The sequence below is a fragment of the Camelina sativa genome, chromosome 15, assembly GCF_030686135.1.
Source record: "Camelina sativa cultivar CO46 ecotype springtype chromosome 15, ASM3068613v1".
Classification (NCBI taxonomy): domain Eukaryota; kingdom Viridiplantae; phylum Streptophyta; class Magnoliopsida; order Brassicales; family Brassicaceae; genus Camelina; species Camelina sativa.
The window spans coordinates 4498927-4520331 of record NC_141894.1 but is presented as its reverse complement, the minus strand read 5'-3'; the positions used below and the strand labels follow the sequence as shown (position 1 = coordinate 4520331).

General features: G+C 33.4%; 3 protein-coding genes and 2 pseudogenes across 4 annotated transcripts; 2 read left to right on the top strand and 3 right to left on the bottom strand.

Annotated features, from left to right (window-relative positions):
- The first annotated feature begins 3971 nt into the window (after positions 1 to 3971).
- LOC147926273 (adenine/guanine permease AZG1) lies at positions 3972 to 6303 on the top strand. The gene has a single exon (XM_087487719.1). It carries the CDS (start codon positions 4395 to 4397, stop codon positions 6141 to 6143), a length of 1749 nt encoding a protein of 582 aa, XP_087343845.1. The 5' UTR covers positions 3972 to 4394; the 3' UTR covers positions 6144 to 6303.
- Positions 6270 to 7374, bottom strand: LOC104745287 (large ribosomal subunit protein eL43z). The gene is made up of 4 exons (XM_010466486.3): positions 7274 to 7374; positions 7022 to 7061; positions 6760 to 6848; positions 6270 to 6641 (listed from the first exon to the last, which is right to left on the bottom strand). The coding sequence occupies exons 1-4, from the start codon at positions 7274 to 7276 to the stop codon at positions 6495 to 6497; spliced, it is 279 nt and encodes a 92-aa protein (XP_010464788.1). The 5' UTR covers positions 7277 to 7374; the 3' UTR covers positions 6270 to 6494.
- A 108-nt stretch (positions 7375 to 7482) lies between these two features.
- On the top strand, positions 7483 to 9156 carry LOC104745286 (phosphoglucan phosphatase LSF2, chloroplastic). Its single transcript, XM_010466485.2, has 4 exons — positions 7483 to 7820; positions 8218 to 8423; positions 8522 to 8692; positions 8770 to 9156. Exons 1-4 carry the CDS (start codon positions 7565 to 7567, stop codon positions 8971 to 8973), a joined length of 837 nt encoding a protein of 278 aa, XP_010464787.2. The 5' UTR covers positions 7483 to 7564; the 3' UTR covers positions 8974 to 9156.
- Positions 9157 to 12957: 3801 nt separating this feature from the next.
- On the bottom strand, positions 12958 to 15052 carry LOC104745284 (uncharacterized; annotated as a pseudogene). Its single transcript, XR_015581872.1, has 6 exons — positions 14950 to 15052; positions 14626 to 14828; positions 14411 to 14537; positions 14027 to 14314; positions 13727 to 13937; positions 12958 to 13439 (listed from the first exon to the last, which is right to left on the bottom strand). The product of XR_015581872.1 is annotated as an uncharacterized LOC104745284 (transcript).
- Positions 15053 to 16551: 1499 nt separating this feature from the next.
- Positions 16552 to 19865, bottom strand: LOC104748126 (uncharacterized; annotated as a pseudogene).
- Between the last annotated feature and the right edge of the window lie 1540 nt (positions 19866 to 21405).

Genomic DNA, 21405 nt, shown 5'->3' with positions numbered 1-21405 from the left:
TGAATGTTAATGAACTGAATGATTTTTTTGAAAATCCACTAAGCTAAGTGGGAAAAATATACAAATAATGATTTTTCTCGTTTAAAGTTTTTTGATTCGATAAGAGGATACGACCAACAAATAAAATGTTGTAGGAAGACTTTGTTGAAAAGTCCTCTAAAGTGACTGATTGAGCCCAACTCTCCATTATGCTCCCTTTGTTTTGTTCCTTACTATTACTTACCAGCTTCCATTTTGTCCTTTTCTTTCATATTCTTATATCATGTAATACCTTGATTTTTTTTTGAAAATATAGACTTGTAATTGAGAAATTTAAATATATAATATTTGAACCGTTACTTTATTAAATGCCTTTGGCTTTCCATAATTTCGAAACACAAAAAAAAAATAACGAATTTAATCAACAGTAACCCTAAGACGGATGCCATACGTACAAAGGGAAACAAAAACTTTGTATTTTTCGTATTCAGCTATATATATAATAAAGCTATACCAAAGAACACAAATAAAGAACCAAAAAAAAAGAGGGGGGAATTTTGAAGAGGTATATAACGCGATAGATGAGGATAACAAGAAGCGAAGATTCATATATCATAGTGCCTTGTTGGTTGTCAAAAACTCAAAATCATGTGGAGACGAACAAAAAACTGACAGCACAAAAAGAGTGGTCGAACGATACTTTCCCATGAAACTTTACATATTTCTTCTTTTATTTCGTTTTATTTATATTTTGTCAAATAAGACTTTTTATAATGCTTCTAAAAAATATTGATAATGCTAAAATACAATACTTCATTTTTTTTTTAAGGGAGGACCTACTTAGTTACGATATACTGTACTTATCCAAAAGAAAAAGAAAAGAACCGAAATAAAAGAGATTTGTGATTTGTAAGTTGGATACAAAGTGGAAACATGTCGAGAATTGTGTTCCTTTTACCGACCTAAAAACTCCTTTGTTTTAAGTCGTGGTGGTCGTTTTATTAATGTTTTTGCTTTGTAGTTTTAGTGAATTTGTAAGCATTAATTCAAAACAATATAATCATCTGATGTTGCATCTTTGATCTTAGTCCTAACTCGTAAGTATTGTTACAATTATGAATCATCAGTTCAGTTAATAGTCGACAAAAAACTGCGACTAAAAAAACTTAAAACAGAAAAAGGTAACTAAAAAGTTTTAGTATTTGTTTTTTTTACTATCGTCGTCAAATACTACTTGAACGGCAGTTTTTTTCTTCTAATGAGAAGCTAGAAGATTACACCCACACATAAAGATAAGATAACCAAATTAGAGACAAAATGGTAGACATTTATTCTGATAGATAAATGATATGATATACATGGCCCTTTTGGAATAATACTATTAACATTGACCATCACTTACACACACATATATCTCTTATATATATTTTCAGTGTCTTAGTACATCAATGTCTATAAAGAATGATTCTAATCCACAAGGAATGATCATATCTCCTGCTCGCTGTATGCGAGACCTTGATGGTCTCCTTGGTTCAGGATTACGATATTCCATCTTTTTGAGTATTTTACAGACACCCCACCTTAATTAAGTTCATTAACTTTTATATATATAATAAAGTGCATGTAGCTTAAAAAGCCATAACTCATAAGAAAACTATTGGAGATTCATCACTCAAACTAGTACAATCGAGGATCTAGAAACCAACCTTTAGTTATGTGGACGAGATAAAATCAGACAAGGTGGAGCCGTTGGATTATGATCGAGAGAAACATAGATATGTTTGAACCTTCACCCAAAAAAATATAATCGAAACTGTTGTCAAGTGGGTGAATTGCATTTATTAATTGGCAAAATTTATTACTCCAAAAGCAAAATGACTGTCCAATGAGGGCATCTCCTCACGTGAAGTCGGCCACCACCAATCTATTTTTTTCCAATAATTGATACCATAAATTTACAAACCAAATAGTAGTATTATTTTTAATTCTTTTAAACAATTCAAATTGTATTATTTCAAATTATGAAAATATTAATATGAGCATATAAAAGTTGGACTGAGATGGTAATCTTTCACAAGTCTAAAATTTTGTATGGTCTATTTGTGTTGCGATATGAATTCCTACTTGTGAGGATATTAGTAAGGTCACTAAAAACATGATTTGGGACGTCTATTATCTCGTCCATGAATCGATGAATCTTTATCTTCGTTTACTTCATGATGATGCGAGGCATTCTTTGTGTTATTCGTTTCCTTGTGCCACAATACACTATCATTACGTAATTCTGCAAACTTTTCATACACAATACCATCTTCTAGTTGATATTGGTACGGTTAGAAAATTGTGAATGTCTTCTACATATATAAAGCTTGAACGACGAGTACTATAAATTCAATATTCTTACTACTATAGTCTATATCTTCGATTAATCATTCGTCGTCTTCGTCATCATATATGACATAGGTAAGATGACCATATCACTGTTTACATACATCCTTATATATTATTTTCGTTATAAAAATAAATAGTGGTTTCTTTAGAATTTACCCCGAAATATATTTAATATATATATATATATATATATATATTGAAAAAAGATAATAATAGCTAAAACGGTAAAACCATAAACTCGTAATTCTAAAAGCCAAAAAAAAAGCCATTCTAAAAGCTCTTCCTATTCCAAACTGCCAAGTGTTAATCACAAGCTTACATCAACAATCAACATACACAATGTGGATGGTTGGTCAATATGTAGATACTAGGTGATAGATCACTCTCTTTGGAAATGGTAAAAAGGTTATTTGTACGCTGGTTTATACATTTAACAAACTAAAATGATAAAAACGTTTTCCTTTTATCGAATGCTAAAGACAACTTATATACTACGTAGATTTTGGAAATAAATACTGCGGCCTACAAAAATAAATTGATACTATCAATAAGTGTCGTAAACTTGTACGTTGATAGTGAGACCCAAACAATAAATAGCATGGCACTGGCACTCGTAACAAAGACACACTTATTAATGGATGGTCCCAAAAAGATATCTTACGTACGTTCAAAATCTACATTAGTTTATCATCTTACCATTTATTCATGAACAAGTTTTCACATATTTTAGGTTATGATCAAAATAACTACACAAAAACATATTATATATTCTCTTGTGTATGCATTGCTAATTTTCTCTTACGTACTAAAATAGATCGTGGAAAATATCATTTATGTCCACGTAGGTGCTATAAATGAATGAACTACTTTTTCGAATTCTTTATAAGTTGATTAGTGCGACGTCTATTTCTAATGATCTTCTTGTCTTCACCAAAATCGGCTTATTTGTATTTGAGTAATTGTTTAAAATATAAATTTTCTTTCCTATATGGTTCACTAAAATTTTAGTGTAGTTTTCTATGAGATCTTCGTTTTTTTTATAATAAGGTACACGATTAAATAAACCAAACTACACGAACTCGATCAATCGTAGTCAAACCGATATCTTTGACTTCCCCACCAACAAAATTGAGTTCAAAAGATTACTCAAACGATGATCCCACTTGAAAACTAAATGATCAATTCTCATACAATACAAAAAAAAAAAAAAAAATTAGCGTTGTAACTCACTCGTAAGACCTTTAAACATAATATTTCCGAAAAACAACATTAACGCAAAGGGGATATTTAGCTTGGAATAATATCAAAACAACATTTAAATTTTGCGAAATTATGTCTACCTATAGACTACCAAATGAAGAAAAGTTGAGGTTGAGAGGTCAAAGCCATGTAAGTCAATTGGTCAAATATATAATAGGAGTTAATTAAGAGCTAGGTTAAGAGTTGTTCACATTTGTATTTTGTAGCCAACTTTGTAAACGTAACCTTTGTTGGCCGCAATTGCCTTGTATGTATGCATACATACACAATAATAAAATTAAATCATGTTGCATATTGTTCACCCAATTCATATGCAAGAATCCTAAACGAAAAATAAAATACTCTTGCCGAAAAATACGTGTGAATACATATGCCTACAGGATTACAATAATCCTAAACAAATTCAATAGTCAGAGATTATCTATATATATATATATTTTTTTTAAAGTACAAAACTGACTGTTACAAGATGTAAATAAAGGTGAGCAAGAATCGTGGACACATGGTTACATGTGAGATACTTCTCTTCTAAAGATCCCATTCCTCTCTAACCAGTAACCAGAATCTTTCCTCTTTCTCTAATCATATCAAAAGCTCCCTAATCTCCCCCACACACAGCTGTATTATATAATCCTCTCTGATATATATATATATAAGCACAACCCTATTCTCTTTCACTAGATTACAAAACCCCAAAAACTAAAACAACTTTTGTATTTTTCTTTCTTTTACTTCTGTTCTATGTGATCATCTCATCTCCTCTAATGGAGCAACAACTACCTTCTACTACTACTAGTACTAGACCCAAACCCAAGCTACTAAACCGGCTCAACACCTACGTTGGTTCGAGCCGGGTTGGTAAACGTTTCAAACTCGCCGAACGTAATTCAACTTTCACCACTGAGCTCCGTGCTGGTACCGCCACTTTCTTAACCATGGCTTATATCCTCGCCGTCAACGCTTCTATCCTCTCTGATTCCGGTGGTACTTGCTCTGTTTCCGACTGTATCCCTCTCTGCTCTAACCCAACCATCAACCCTTCTCAGTGTACCGGACCGGGTCTCCGATTACTCCAACCCGACGTTTCTTGTAAATTCAACCCGGTTAATCCCGGTTACGCCGCATGCGTTGAAGGAATCCGAAAGGATCTAATCGTCGCCACCGTAGCTGCCTCACTAATCGGATGCGTAATCATGGGACTGATGGCGAATCTCCCGTTGGCTTTAGCTCCGGGAATGGGAACTAACGCTTATTTCGCTTACACCGTCGTCGGTTTTCACGGATCCGGTTCAATCTCATACCGGACCGCACTCGCCGCCGTGTTCATCGAAGGATTGATATTTCTCTTCATCTCCGCCATAGGTTTCAGAGCAAAGCTCGCGAAACTTGTCCCTAAACCGGTCAGAATCAGCTCCTCCGCCGGAATCGGACTGTTCCTAGCTTTCATCGGTTTACAGAACAATCAAGGAATCGGTTTAGTCGGTTACAGTCCATCAACTCTCGTCACTCTCGCCGCTTGTCCAACATCGTCACGAGTCTCTTTAGCTCCCGTTATAACGTCGGCTAACGGAACCGTTAGTTTACTAACCGGAGGAGCAGTTTCCGGCGATATCATGTGCGTTCACGGACGAATGGAGTCTCCAACGTTCTGGTTAGGTATAGTCGGATTCGTGATCATAGCTTATTGTTTGGTTAAGAACGTTAAAGGAGCTATGATCTACGGGATCGTCTTCGTAACGGCGATCTCGTGGTTCCGTAACACCGAGGTAACGGCGTTTCCGAATACATCAGCCGGAGACGCAGCTCACGATTATTTCAAAAAAATCGTCGATGTACACGTCATCAAACACACGGCCGGAGCTTTGAGCTTCTCCGGTATGAGCAAAGGACATTTCTGGGAAGCTCTGGTGACGTTTCTCTACGTGGATATATTAGATACGACGGGGACGCTTTACTCGATGGCTAGATTCGCCGGATTCGTAGACGAGAACGGAGATTTCGCCGGACAGTATTTCGCATTTATGTCAGACGCGTCTGCGATTGTGATCGGGTCCTTGCTCGGAACATCTCCGGTGACGGTGTTTATAGAATCGTCGACGGGGATAAGAGAAGGTGGGAGGACGGGGCTAACGGCGGTTACGGTGGCGGTTTATTTCTTCTTAGCGATGTTTTTCACGCCGTTGCTAGCTTCGATTCCGGCTTGGGCGGTTGGTCCGCCGTTGATATTAGTTGGAGTGATGATGATGAAATCGGTTACGGAGATTGATTGGGAAGATATGAGGGAAGCGATTCCGGCGTTTGTGACGATGATTCTGATGCCGTTGACTTACTCCGTCGCGTATGGGTTGATCGGTGGGATTGGGAGTTACGTTGTGTTGCATCTGTGGGATTGGGGTGAAGAAGGTTTGGTTAAGTTTGGGTTTTTGAAAAGGAGAGTGGAAGAAGAAGAAGAGGTTAATCATAATAATGGACTTGTCAAAGCTAGTGAGACTGATAATGATACTACCGTATAGATTTTTACATTTTTTTTTGTTACTCTTTGATTTTTTTGGTTTCTTTCTTAGGAAGAAAAGACTAGTGATTGCATTATTTGATTTATTTCTCTTGTAGAGGAAAGTGTAAAAATGTGGTGGGAGAAATAAAGTAAACTGTAGAAATTTTGACATTGGTAAACCAAACTGTAAACTTCATTGGAAGGTTCAATACAGAAACAAAAAGGGAAAACCCCAAAAGGAGTCAAGGGGGATACTTCTCTTCTCTTTAGTTAATCTGAATCAAGGATAAATGCAGATGGAACTCTTCTGATATTTTGATAGGACAAAAAGGACTTCTCACAGTGATGGGAAGGATAGGATTCTCTGGATCTAGCTCTCGGTTTGCTCTCTCAACCGTCTAATAGTACTCCTAACTGTGACAGCACTAGCTGTGTTCATTGTGTATGCACCGCCTGCTTTCACTTTACCGCAATCTTTGCAACCCCAAATACCAACAGCTTTCCTCTTCACCGCGTACTACATATAACCAAAAACTTATTTCACAAAATTGAAAAACAAAAGAGCTTTGCAAACTGATAGCCTTATTGAATTCAATGACGATATGTTTACTCAAGAGGTGGTAAATGAGGAGTACCTTTCCGCAGAACTCGCAGAAGTACTTGCTGTGTTGACTCACTTCCATCTTCTTGATCTGCTTCCTAAGACTGGCACCATATCGTGTACCTTTGCAAACACAACAAATTCAAATAGATTCAGATTGAGGATAATAGAGACATTTCACTTCTCTGTTCGTGATCTGATAATAATTCGTTTCAACATATGAATCAAGAGAATTCTAAAGTTGCATACTTTACAGCAACAGCTATATAGCCAAGGATTGGTTTCTGAATACTAACCATATTTGCCGACAATTCCAGCCTTCTTGGTCCTCTTGGTCTGAAATCCAAAAACACAAATAAGTTGAAAGAACGATACAAACTAAAACCAGATTCCTGGGAGATGGAACAATCTAGTTACAAAAATCTAAGCAATGAAGTTCACATGATCAGACGTCTGAGTATATCTAATCAAATGAATGATCAAGTCTGATGAATACATATATTGAAATCGAAGAGAATCAACTACACGAAACAGAAGATTAAACTCACCATTTTCGCCGGCTTGGGGAGGGAAGCAGACGATGGGCAAGTGCCGGCGAAGAAGAGGAGGGAACTAGATTATGGCTCGTTTCGACAAGTATACAGGCGAGGTAAAAATTAGGGTTTTACTTAATGGGCTAAATAACACTTTACTAAAAGGCCCATTAAATAAAAAAGCCCAATAACACAAATGTGTCGTTATCGTTTTGTGTGACACCACCGGCCATTATTGTGAAACGCATACGTTACTGCAGAGATTTCAATGTTGCATCAGGTGAAAGAACGAGAGATAGAGAGACGATGAGTGTGATTGGAATCAAGAGCTCTATTTTCCCGGTGACTAGATACTCCCGAGAAAAGGATAGACCTTCTTGCTTCGGTTCTTCATCGTTTGATGTGAGATTTCTGAGAAATCTTTCGGGGGTATCCTGCAAAATCTCTGGAGAAAGCTCAGGAACAAATGGGGTTTCTCTTAGCTCCAAGAACAAAATGGAGGATTACAATACTGCTATGAAGAGATTGATGAGGAGCCCTTATGAGTATCATCATGATCTTGGTATACATCTTTTCTTCGATTTTGTTCATAATTTATGATTTCTTTCTTTGTTTGTCAAGAGTAGAACAGTGTTCATTCATTTGACTTTGTGTTTAGGTTGGCTAGTGTTTGATTAGATTTGAACTGAGAGAGTGTTATTGAGGAAGGTGAGTGTAGTTCTTTAAGTTCCAAGAACTTTGGAGTATATGGTTTCTTGAACTTGGAAACAAATTTATCAAATTGATAGCTGTGTTTTACAAGGATTTAGTGTTTTGTATGAAGCTAAAAACACACAGGACAGTGTATTCTGGACAACACAATTAGTAGCTGTGTTATAAGGATTTAGTGTTTCATGTGGAGACACGGTTCTAAGTGATGATTTTTTCTCACGTTGTTTTGGTCTTTGTCCTGTTTTCAGGTATGAACTATACATTGATAAGAGATGAACTAATTGTTGGGTCGCAGCCACAGAAACCTGAGGACATAGATCACTTGAAGCAGGAAGAGAATGTTGCTTACATACTTAACTTGCAGCAGGACAAGGACATTGACTATTGGGGAATCGATCTAGACTCCATTGTTACACGATGTAAGGAGCTTGGAATCCGTCACATGAGAAGGCCCGTAAGGATCACTTCTTGCCTTCTTAACCTGTGAATTCAATCATGTGAATCTGAGTTTTTTTTTTTTCGTTTATCAGTTTGGTTTTCTAATTCTGTTAGGCAAAAGACTTTGATCCGCTTTCGTTGAGAAGCCAACTACCAAAAGCTGTTTCTTCTTTGGAATGGGCGGTTTCAGAAGGTAAAGGAAGAGTCTACGTGCATTGCTCAGCTGGATTGGGAAGAGCTCCAGGGGTTTCCATTGCTTATATGTATTGGTTCTGTGACATGAACGTAAGTAAAAAAGGTCTCACTCACTCAACTTCACTCCAAGAACTTTTTTGCTATCTGATTCTGTGTTTTTGGAACAGCTTAACACGGCTTATGACACATTGGTATCGAAGCGTCCATGTGGGCCTAACAAAGGAGCCATCCGCGGTGCAACATATGATCTTGCCAAGAATGATCCCTGGAAAGAGCCATTTGAGAGTCTCCCTGAGAATGCATTTGAAGACGTTGCTGATTGGGAAAGGAAATTGATTCAAGAACGTGTTCGTGCCCTCCGTGGAACCTGAAAATCACTAGAACTTATGTATTTATTGTTGCATCAAATAAGAAATCTCGACTTCTCTATATTCTAAATAAATCTACTGATGGTTACAAAACCTTTTATTCGAGTTAATCGGCCTTGTTGTCATGAACTCTATGGTTCTTCTTCTCATTGCCTTAATAACATGAGGTAGATATAGTGCTCAAAATCTTAGCTAAATTCTATATACTTTAGATAAAGTATTTATAACATTTGGTAAATTGATGGCACAACTCACCAGTAAGTCAGAACTAGTGATCGGATATTGGGACATAAAGACAACACTTAGCTCATGTAAATGAATGTTTGTTCCATTTCCAATACTCTTGGCCTATGGTCTATGCTTTTGGCCCAACGACCACATAAAAACTTAAGAGAATGTAAGGGCAACTCCATTGGTGGAATTCTATAATGATAATGTAAATAGAAGTCGGGATAAGTTGTTAACTTGTTGAGTTGGAATAATTTTGGAATTATTTGATATGGCATTGTTGTAAATGTAAACACACTAAAAGGAAAAGAAAAGCTTAACATATAAATGCATATTTATCCAAACTGGAATAAAATAAAATAATTAAGCTAATTTGTTTTAACATTTTCTTTTCTTACCTAAAATTAAAAGAGGAAAGTACTATAATAAAAAGGAAATACTAATACTTGAACCTATATAAAATAACCATCTCTCTTCGTAGCACTAAATATATTACACTACAAAAAAATGGTCGTATTGATACCAAATATTTCGTCTCAATAATAACAAACTAGATTTGGACCCGCACGTACGTGCGGAATTGATTTCAAAAACTTAGTTTGCTATTAGAATTATTATATATTATATATGTGTGGGATAATGTCTGTAAACATATTAAAATTTTTTAAGGAATATTAATGTTCATAATCCAGATCCATATCAGTTTAATATTCGATTTGTTTTAAATTCCATTTATACAAAAAGAATGATCATATTTGTATTTATTATATGTAAAGACAACTATAATTAAAAATAATAGTATAAATAAATTATTTTCACCTATGAACATAGTATATAAAACATATAATTTAAATTAATATTTTTGAAAACTGATAATATTTCCATTTTTTAGATAGTGAATGAATCTAAAATCAGAAAAAATATATAAAGAATATGCTATTTTTCAAAATAGTATATTGTGGTTAGATTATATATTACAAATATAATAACTATTTTCATAATTGAAAAAGTCAATATAATCTAAAATTCTCTTCTTCTTTTTTTGTTTTTTTTTCTTTCTATTTGTCGTAATAAGATTAATTAGTATAGTTTAGTTATATCTTTTTTGTACTTGATTCTTGTGTGATCCAACATTTTCCATGGCTAAAACCATGCATAAACACACCCTTATTATTATCTATCTTAAATAAAAAATAGAAATATACCAAACAATTAAATTCTTAATATTTATGTGTATCACATTCACATGAGTTAGATTCCGAGTCCAAAATATCGAGGCAAAGTTTTCCATCTTCAATAACAAAACACACAAATTAATAATATACAAAATCACTTTTAAACAAAATCAAAGAGACAAAATTACATAATTTAACATTCCGCTCATGAAAATATTAACATTTTGAAATGTTTAGTTGTTTGTACTAATTCATATCACCAGCAATCCAAATAATCGATGGCACCTTTTGGCTCGGATGGTTGACATCCAATCTCTGCAATAATTCTCTTTCCCTTGCACAATCAAACATCAATATGTTGCGACCTGCCCAAATCTTCCCTACAATAACATCCCCCTACATCAAAGTATAAACTGTATCCTGGTTTTTTCTTTGGTTTAATAGACAATTCAACCAAGAATTTTAAAATTCAGGAAAGTACAAAAATTATCATTTAGCTCGATGAGTCGGTTTGAGGATCCATTTTCTATCAACAACTCTTCCAGATCTTCTATATATCATGATTAATATTTTTGATGATTTAATAAGAGCTCGATTTTTAAGTTTTTCCATTCAAAAGGTGTGTTAGGTAAAATAAAGATCAACTCACCATAATATAAAATCCACCAAAAAAAATAAGAAAAATTAAGAATTAATAGATTAAAGTACCATTGGTTTGAAGAGATAGTGACACACAAGTGGAGAAACAACCGTCTCATGCTCCATTTGAACGCTGAAATCAGCATAAAAACTCAAATTAGATTCTACTACAATTAGCAAAAAGAACAAAAAAAATATGTGCTATCAAAATTGAAACAAAAAAATATGTATATATTCAAGGCTTAAACACAAATACTACGTTATATATATAGGAAAATGGTATGGGAAAAAGTTAGATATCTGTTTGAAATTTTTCATTTATTGTTAAGATATTTTTTTGCCATAAATATTGCATAAATTTCCTAATTGTTCGTTGATGGTTTCCACAAATTTCGTCATCATATATTTACCCATATTTTGTTTTAATATTTGTTACATGACTAAAAGAATATCTTTAATTTATAAGTATAACAACAAATCTTATTAAAATTTTCAGGATATCGGAAATATAATATCAATTATTAATTCTTTAAATTATCTACAATTAATTTCAAACCACAGTCGATAAAAATTTATTACAGATTTTAATTTCAACTTTTAATCGTTATTTATTTTTATTAAACTTAATATTTTTAAAATTAGAATTTACACAAAAATAGGATTTTGTAGATCCGTTATTTAACTAAACATTAAAATATTTTCATAAGTTTTAAAATAATAGTTTACGGATATGTATATATTGCCTGTAATTTAAATATATTTTTGTAATACTTTCTTATTAATCGACTTGAAATCAATATTGAAGAGCATATTCCTTTTAAAGATATTTCATTAGTTATTTCTTGTTTATAATTATTCTTTTATTTCCATAAAATATTAATAATTTTTTTGAACAAATTTGAAAATCTAACGTTATCTATTTCCATTTTTAATAAACCAATATTTGTTTCCTTAAATTAACCACGTAATTTATGATAACAAATTAGATTTGACCAATTCTTACCCAATCAAATAGTTATCATTATATTAAAAATAAATTTTTGTTTCCAGAAGTATCTCAAAATATATTACGAAATTAAATATGTTTACATATATATTTTTTCAAATTGAAGAGTCTGATTCTTATGGTAATAAATTTAAGTGATTGTATATGTTTGGATACAGATTTAGAACCCATCCTCTTAGTCACATTATTCACAATCCGAATAGGAATATACTGGGCCAACCCGAGATCCACATATTTTCATGTAATGATATCTTAATCTATGTCTAATTATTAAAAGTGCTTCCCTTTTAATAGTATAGATTCGTAACAATAAAAATTTTGTGACGAATTTGTGACAATTTTTAAACGGTTGCAATAAAGTCGTCACAAAATTTTTTTTGTAACAGATGCGTCACAATATTGGGACGAATATATCTAGTAACTATATTGTAACAATAAGTGACAAGAAATAAGAGTAACAAAAACATTATAATTACCGACTACAAAAATTGTCTCAAAATCGTCATATTTATTGACTATCATAACGTCTCAATTATGTCAGACATTACGACAACATTGTTGTCACTAAACAGTCACAAGTGATGACTAAAAAATCGTTGGTTAAGCGTTACACTTACCGACTAAAAATATAGTCTCAACACCGTCATATTTTGTAATCATCATAATGTCTCAAATATGTAACTTTTTACAACATAACTATAGTCATAAAACGCCATAAAAACTGTTATTTAATCGTCACAATTATTGACTGTAAACATCATCTCCAAAACGAAATATTGTGTGACTATTATATTGCTCGAAGTTTGTAAACTATAACGTCATATTTTGTGTCTAAAATTTGTCTCTAAAATTTGTCTCAATTCTTATTATATTTTCATCATATATTTATCCACTAAAATTAGCATAAATATTTAATATATATAATAACCACTAAAATAATTTGATAAATAATAAAACTGATTAAATTACCAAATCAACATACAAAACGAAATTGTTATAAAAAAGAAACAAACGTGATGGTCTAAACTTCAGCAAACAAAAGCAAAATAAACTTAACAACATAAACAGAAGCAAATAAGCAAAGTAACATTAGCAAACAAAGTAAAACCAAACTAGGTAGCATGAGCAAACGAACCAACACCAATGGAAGTTTGTGGAGTAGATGGAGCTGCTGCATTTGATCCACTGGGACCTGCAAAAGATTGAATCAGTTGCTCCACAGAATCGAGTCGTTTCTGAATAACCACATTATCTTCACGACTCTTTTGCAATTCCATTTCCAGCTCTTGAACTCGTAGCGTTAATGTTCCTACTTCTTCAGTAGCTTGAGGGGGCACAGCCAAACCATCTAAAGACATAGAAACCCCACTTTGGAGTGATCCAAGTCCAAATACACGACCTTGTTTCGATATACCAGCAATCTACAAAAGAAAACACAAAGTATGCTAATAAGAATTCATTGACATGCAAAACTTTCTCAAAGCTCCAAGGAAACAAAAAAAGATTAAAGTGAAAAAAAAAAAATACATTCTGTAAATAAGATACTAGATTTTGATAATAGTAGGTTTTTATAAAAAAAAAACTACATGATATGCCAACAATCAAAAGTCATACAAGCATATCAAATAAAACATAATGGAAGTTATAAAAAACAGTAAGTATATATATTAGCTAGCTACCAAAATACATATATTATGTAGAAAGCTACCTTAACATAGATGTCATTTTTCTCCTCGATGGTCAGAGAATCCATTGTCAAAACCTCTCCATTAGAGGACTCCATTTGTGCCAAGCGTTCTAGAAGATGTTCATCATACGCTTCAGCAATTAGTCGTGCTCTCTCATCAACATATGACCCATCGGATTTTTGGTGTGTTTTTCTCATCACAGCAATGAAGGAAGAGTTCATTATTTGCTTCCTGTGAACAAAACACAAAAGAAACTTTAAAAAATAACAAAATTTTAAACAAAAAAAAAACATATTCGCTACCAAAAATATAAACATTACCAAAACATCTTTCACTTTTGCATAAGAACGTGATCCAGCTCTGTGACAATGTGGACCTAAACCATCACGACTAAATAATCGTGAAGAACGAGCTTTTTCACTTTTTTCCTTGGCTTTTGGAGTCTTCCAGTAATCTACCATTTTTTCCCAATGTTCAGACAGAATCCACTCAGGTTGTTTTCCCTTGGACTTTGCAAGACTAACCATTCCTTTGAGACGAGTAGCAGCAAGTGCATCAAAGTTGGCTTTAACTAGATGCTCAATCGTGGGATCCCACTGAAACCTTGTCTGTGTATAGATATATATATATATATATATATTATTAGACATGTATTGAATATAAACTTATTTCTGAAAAATAGTTTATACATAACTAAATCAAACCTTAAATGTTGAAAACCAAGCATCTCTATAGTATTGCGGCACCTTATTCCAGCTATACCACGCTCCTTTGAAATTCCCTTCAATGATTTTCCTAACACGAGTTGATACTTCGGTGTTGTGTTTGAACCTGTTGCATGTGTATTAATTAATTCACACTTTACTTTGTTACATTAAACAGTAGTGTCTGAAACAAAAAAAAAAAGGAAGAACAATACCATTTAGCTCCATTTCTTCGAGCCGGATCAAGCACTCGAACATCACGTTGCACAGGTAAATTTTCTTCCCTCTGCTCGACTGGTTCAACGTTTGCAGCTTGGGGATTCGAAATTCTAGGAGGCAAAGTTCTTTGAAAACCAGCAGCTTGAGAACTCGATGATTGTCCATACAAACGACCACCAATGTTGATTGGTGGGCGCATCTGTAATTAGCAAAGAGAAATAATATATAACATATCCAAACAATTTAGAAGAAATCAAACACTTTATAACAAAACCAAGAGAACTAGAGGATCGGGAAGAGAGTATCTACAAAATTCAAACCTTGAAATCGAAGGTTTTGGAAGAGCTAACTACAGCGGGGGATCGGGAGAGAACTGACAAGAGAGGAGGTTAAAATCGAAGGACCCAAGGAGAGAGGGCTCCGATCTCAACTTTATATTGAGACACTAGTCAGTTTCCTAGGTAGAGAACGTGGAGAAAGATAATATTTTACTTTTGTTTTCGTGAGTGGGAGATAGGTGTAAAAACAATATTTTTACCGGGTGTTTTTACCGCTTCTACTTTTTTATCTTTCTTTTTATCAAAAAAAAAACAAAACAAAACAAAAACCAACAATTTTTGCCGCTTCTATTAAATCTAACTTTCCCAGCAAAAATAGTTAACATTCTTTTAATTAGAACCATGAGTACAAACTTGAAGTTGAAAGAAAAGTTTTTTGTGGATTTAGTTTTGTGATGGTCTTACCAAAGTGTTATGATCAAATAATCAAAAGTGTTATGATAATGACTTACCTTGCTGTTGTATAAATTGAACCATAGAAACTAAATGTTTAAAGTGTATATTCACATGTCAAAAAAGAATTTAAAAGAAAAAGAACAATTGGACGCAAGTATAGGTTAGTATGACTTACATCAACTGATTCCATGATAAGAACCACATTACTCTCCTTGTGGCAGACAGCACTTTCGAAGTCTTCAAGAGAAAATCGCCATAGATGCAACTGCCTACCAAATGAGGTACAAAAGTCTCAAACAAGAACATAAAAAAGATGTAGTGAAAGAGAGAACAAAATAAGTTGATGATACCTGGAGTATAGTACTTGGAATATTCATCTATAAATCTCTGAGTTTCGGTTTTGCTAGAGCAGTGGTTTTCACAGTTATGTAGCCTTGAAAAGAAACAGAGGGTTCTAGTTTTAGTTAATACTAAATATTATTTTGCTAATTGAAAAGTAATATTATTTTAGTTAATACTAAATAAAATAAAGTGAAATTATTCATGATGACAAATTCAAAGTGGGTTCTAGTTTTGCAAATATCACGGACTATGACTAACTAAGTAGTAAAGTCGATTGTGTTTGAGTATTTTGACTGGTTAAGAGTGAAGACACAGTTTAACTAGACTCATAATTTTTTCCTTCTACTATAACGAAAATACTAAATAGGTGGAAGTTTGGAAGATAGACTCAAAGTTAATGGTTTAGGAAGATAAACTAAATCTCAAATAAATCTGTTACTACTTTAAATAACGGGATAATATGTACATGCCCAGTAAAGATGTTCCCCTATGAAAGACCACACACTAAAGCCATTGCTCTCACGTTTCTCGGACTTGGACTCTGGCTTAGTAATCTTCTCGGTTTGTGTAACCGTGGTTGCAACATCTCTCGAGAGTCAAAAAGAGTATAAAAACACACATAAAAAGAATAAAGTAGAACAAAGAATCGATGCTCTGTTTTGGGGTTGTAAAACAGAGCAAGACAAAAAAAAAGATAAATAACTTGTATTAATGAGAGCAAACCTCAATTCGCCACAAAAACCAGGTCCAAGAAACACCAAAAAAAACATGTAAACTCAAATTTTTCCTGACAGAGCTGATAAAAAATGCTCGTATCAATGACAAATCCAAATTAGAAAAAAAAATTTATTCATCTTCTGAATCAGTTAGTTCAATATCAGGGTTTCCTTCTTCATCATCTGATCCAAATTCCTCTTCTTCTTCTATATCATCAAGATTTTCTGCTTGACCATGTGGATATGTGAGAGTCTCGACTTCCAACGGATGAACAGAAACAATTGGATCATCATTTTCATGTTGCATTGCATTGAAATCCAAATCAGAACTGAGTAATACTTTTCCTCTTGGTTGTATCATGATTGCTGCATTCCATTGTTGATCTTTCTTCTGAGTCATCCGTGGATACGGCACATAACATACTTGGTCTGCTTGCGAAGCTAAAATGAAAGGATCATATTTACCATAACGCTTTGCGAGATTAACATCGACAACTCCAGACTTGTTTATTCGCACACCTCCTCCAATGGTTGAATCATACCAGTCACATTTGAACACCACAAGTTTAAGATGAACAGGTCCAGGATAATCAAGTTCTAAAATCTCTCTTAAGACTCCATAGAAATCATGTTCTTCACTTGAACTAGAAGATGATGTGCCTTTCACACGGACTCCATAATTGGCATTTCTTTTATCTTTCCCATGATCGTAGGTGTGAAATATGAATCCACGACAAAAGTACATAGGCCAAGAAGTAACTTTTGTCATTGGACCATGGACGAGCGTCTGTAGCCATTCTGGATATGAATAATCACTCATAGTGTTTTCCACCTGAAGTTTATTAACACATATGAAAACATCTATTAATAAAAAAAAAATATTAATCAAGAATCCAAATACGGTTAACTTAGTAATAATTTCTTACATATTCTCGTAACCAATCTGCAAATTTTTTTTTCTTTTAGGACGTTTAGATTGTCTGCAGTTATCTCATGATGAGTAGCAGCCATATTCTCTTTAAACAACCTACATGAAATTGTAATATAATGAGAATCATAACAATGTCTTATTTTATAATATATATGAAAACTGTGCAAGTGTAAAGTTATTTTCACGTACCTTTCATATGAGCTTACTTCTTCACAGTTCAAAAGAATATATGTATGTGCAACATGGTAGTCTTCATTTTGAAACCATTTCTCGTTTGCTTTACCACTGCACCTCCCTTGTTGAGAAAAAATATATGGGACTTCATCAGGTTGTTGTGTACGGTGATCATATCCATCATAGTGTCGATCTCCTATTCGACTTTTCGTCTTGATGTGGGGTTCAAAATAATAACTACAAAAAGTAGAAATTTCTTCATTGACGTATTGTTCAACAATCGAGCCTTCTACTTTTGCTTTATTTTTCACTTTTTTCTTTAAATGACCCATGTATCGTTCGAAAGGATACATCCATCTAAATTGTACAGATCCTCCAAGTCGAGCTTCATGTGGTAAATGAATAGGCAAATGTTCCATAACATCAAAAAAAGATGGTGGAAATATTTTCTCCAAGTTGCAGAGAACAATACAAATGTTTTGTTGCAATGTTGCAACACCGTCTTCGAATAATGTTCTTGCACAAATATCCCGGAAAAATAAGCTAATACCTACATAAAAGAAAATATAGATTTAGTTAAACATTAAATTATATTCTTATAATATATAGACTAAGGAAAACATTAAGCAAAAGACCTTATAATATATGAACCCATTGAAATTTTCACGTCAATAACTAAAAAAAAAACGAAAAAATCAAAACAAAAGAAAACTCATAATTGGCGATCTCAATCTAAGACTAATCAATCGACGAACCATAATTGCATTTAATCCAACAGTTCTTAAGAATTCTATTAATAAAAAAACCAACTTAAATATAACAGCAAGACCCGAAGACAATAATATAATTAATTCATCAAATTAAGAATATATATATATACCAACCTGAAAGTGCTTCGTGTATAGATTTATCCATAAGCTTAGCAAAAGCAATTGGCAGTAACCGTTGCATTAAAACATGACAGTCATGGCTTTTCATTCCTCGTAATTTTCCTCCAGTTTGATCAACACATTTTGACAGATTTGATGAATACCCATCAGAAAATTTAACATCTTTTTTGAGCCACTCAAAAAAGGTTGCTTTTTCATCAGCTTGAAGTCTGAAAATCGGAATTGGTGCCTTTCCATCAGCTGTTAATTCCAGTTGTTTCCGATTACAATACTCTTTCAAATCGAGTCGTGATCTGATGTTATATTTGGTCCTCCCCTGCACATTAAGTAGTGTATTGATGATATTATCATGAACATTTTTTTCGATGTGCATCACATCAAGATTATGTCGGAGTTTAAGATCCTTCCAATATGGTAGCTCCCAAAAGATAGCTCTGTTTATGCCAGTTGTGAGTGTTCCCGTATCCTTGTAATCGCCCATGGTTTCCACCACAATCAACTGTTTTAGGCAAAACATTGACTTTATTCCACAATTCTTCACCTGTTAGCAATTGAGGTGGAGTATCATTCACAACCCGTCCTTTCTGAAAGTTTTTCTTGTTCCGCCTGTAGCTATGGTCATTCGGCAAAAATGAACAATGACAATCAAACCAACTCGTTTTTCTACCATTCTTCAGTTGAAATGCATTTGTCTGATCCAAACAATAAGGACAAGCCAACCGGCCATGAGTTGTCCAACCCGAAAGCATAGCATAAGCTGGAAAGTCACTTATTGTCCACATAAGTACAGCTCGTAAAAGAAAGTTCTGCTTTGTATAACGGTCATATGCCTGAACGCCGTTATACCACAAATCTTTCAATTCTTCTATCAAAGGTTGAAGAAAGATATCAAGACTTCTCTTAGGATGATTTGGACCAGGAACTAGAACTGATAAAAACATAAATTCTTGTTTCATGCACATTTCAGGTGGCAGATTATACGGAGTTAAAATTACCGGCCATAGTGAATAATTATGTCCTGACATACCAAATGGATTGAAACCATCTGTACATAACCCAAGGTATATATTTCTTGGTTCAGATGCAAAATCAGGATATACCTTGTTAAAATGTTTCCATGCTTCTCCATCCGATGGATGAGACATTTCTCCGGTCTTCACAAAGTGTTCTGCGTGCCATCTCATATCTTTTGCTGTATTATCAGATTGATACAATCTCTTTAATCTATCGGCTACTGGCAAATAAAACATCTGGCTATATGCAACTTTTTTCTGCTCAGGCTTTTGAGTAGGATGAAATCTGTCTTTGCCACAGAACTGACAGTTCTCTTTCGACGCAGCATCTTTCCAAAAAATCATGCAATTATCTCGACAAACGTCAATTTTCTGATAAGGTAAACCCAAAGATCGCATAAGCTTCTTTATATCATAGTAGGAATTCATTGAGTTGTTACCTTCCGGCAAATATTCTTTCACCATTTTAGAAATTGCGTCCATACAGTTTTGAGGCAAATTATAATCTGTCTTCAAACTCAAGAGTCGAGCTGCTAAAGATAGTTGTGAAAGACCTTCTTTACAACCATCATAAATTGGATTTTTTGCCGCGTCCAAAATATCATAAAACTTTTTTGCTTCAGCATTAGGCTCTTCTTCCATGTTTTGATCAAATCTTGACTCTGGATTATCAAATGCATCTGAAACCATTGTCACATAAGGATCCACTGGTTCTGTGTGAGACTCAGATCCAAAGGCATCTTCGGTAGAAGAATGAATATCAGCAGTATTGTAATTTTCTCCATGAGAAATCCAAACCCAATAGTTAAGCATAAATCCTTTGATATATAAATGATTTGTCACGGTCTGCTCATCCCACATTTTTCCGTTCTCACACTTGAAGCAAGGACAATGGAGTATGCCTTTCTCGAGAAATAAAGGTTGACTCTTAGCAAATCTTATAAAATTTGCTAATCCTTGGCAATATTCTCTTGAAACATCATTAATTGTGTGATCAATTCTTTCGTATATCCAACGTCTTGTTACTGGAATATCGTTGTTTGACGACATTAAATAGACCTAAAATATTAAATATCAATTTCAAAAACTTAATAACTTAAAGAGAATTAAATAGAATTATTAGTAGTATAAACCCAAGAGAACTAGAAAAGCATTCACGAAATATTACACACAAATACGTAACCTTTGTATTCTTTTGGACTTATTGTTCTCGCCGAATAGAATTGTCCAATAGGCAGTTGTAATACTGCTCGATCGATTGTTGTTGTAACTAAACAAAAAAAAGAAAAAAAAGAAATTAGTATCTACGTATGATATATGCACTTAATTGTTGTATCTCATATGTTCTCATTGATTAAACGTAGATACTAATTTCTTAAACACATGTCTAGAAGAAAACTAAATATATATATGGACTAATATGAAGAAAACGTATTATATAGACATGTGTCTATGAAGAAAACGTAGATCATACAGAGCTTTATTATATATATGACCGTATGATCTTAAACACATGTCTAGAAGAAAACTAAGTTAATTAAAATAAAGATATATGGCTATCAAATTAAACGTGCAGAGGCCATGTTAATTATATTAGTCAACTTTTCACAGATCATGGAAACACAAACACATAAACGATGATGGACACTAGTTTAATTTTAATATAACACAAAAGTTTTAAGGATACCACATAAAAAAAAAAAAAAAGAAGTTGAATTAGACTTGTACCTATGAGCAGAAAAATCTTATAACTGCTAGACAAAAACTTCAAGATCTCGTCTATTTTTTTTGGTAGAGAAAACTTCAAGATCTCGTCTATTGTTCTGATTGTGATATCTTCCACAAAAGCAATAATATATATATATATATATATATATATACATATATATATATATATATAATCGATGATGAGATTTCTATTCTCATTAGTAATAGAGAAAAAACTAGTTAAGTATTTTTGTTAACTTTATCTCATA

Coding starts and splice junctions, on each gene's coding strand:
- LOC147926273 (XM_087487719.1), top strand. CDS start 4,395: ATGGAGCAACAACTACCTTCTACTACTACTAGTACTAGACCCAAACCC.
- LOC104745287 (XM_010466486.3), bottom strand. Junction 6,849..7,021: donor TGGAATTGTCGGCAAATATG/GTTAGTATTCAG, acceptor GTGTTTGCAAAG/GTACACGATATGGTGCCAGT. Junction 6,642..6,759: donor TCTGCGAGTTCTGCGGAAAG/GTACTCCTCATT, acceptor GGTTATATGTAG/TACGCGGTGAAGAGGAAAGC.
- LOC104745286 (XM_010466485.2), top strand. CDS start 7,565: ATGAGTGTGATTGGAATCAAGAGCTCTATTTTCCCGGTGACTAGATAC. Junction 7,821..8,217: donor TGAGTATCATCATGATCTTG/GTATACATCTTT, acceptor TCCTGTTTTCAG/GTATGAACTATACATTGATA. Junction 8,693..8,769: donor ATTGGTTCTGTGACATGAAC/GTAAGTAAAAAA, acceptor TTTTTGGAACAG/CTTAACACGGCTTATGACAC.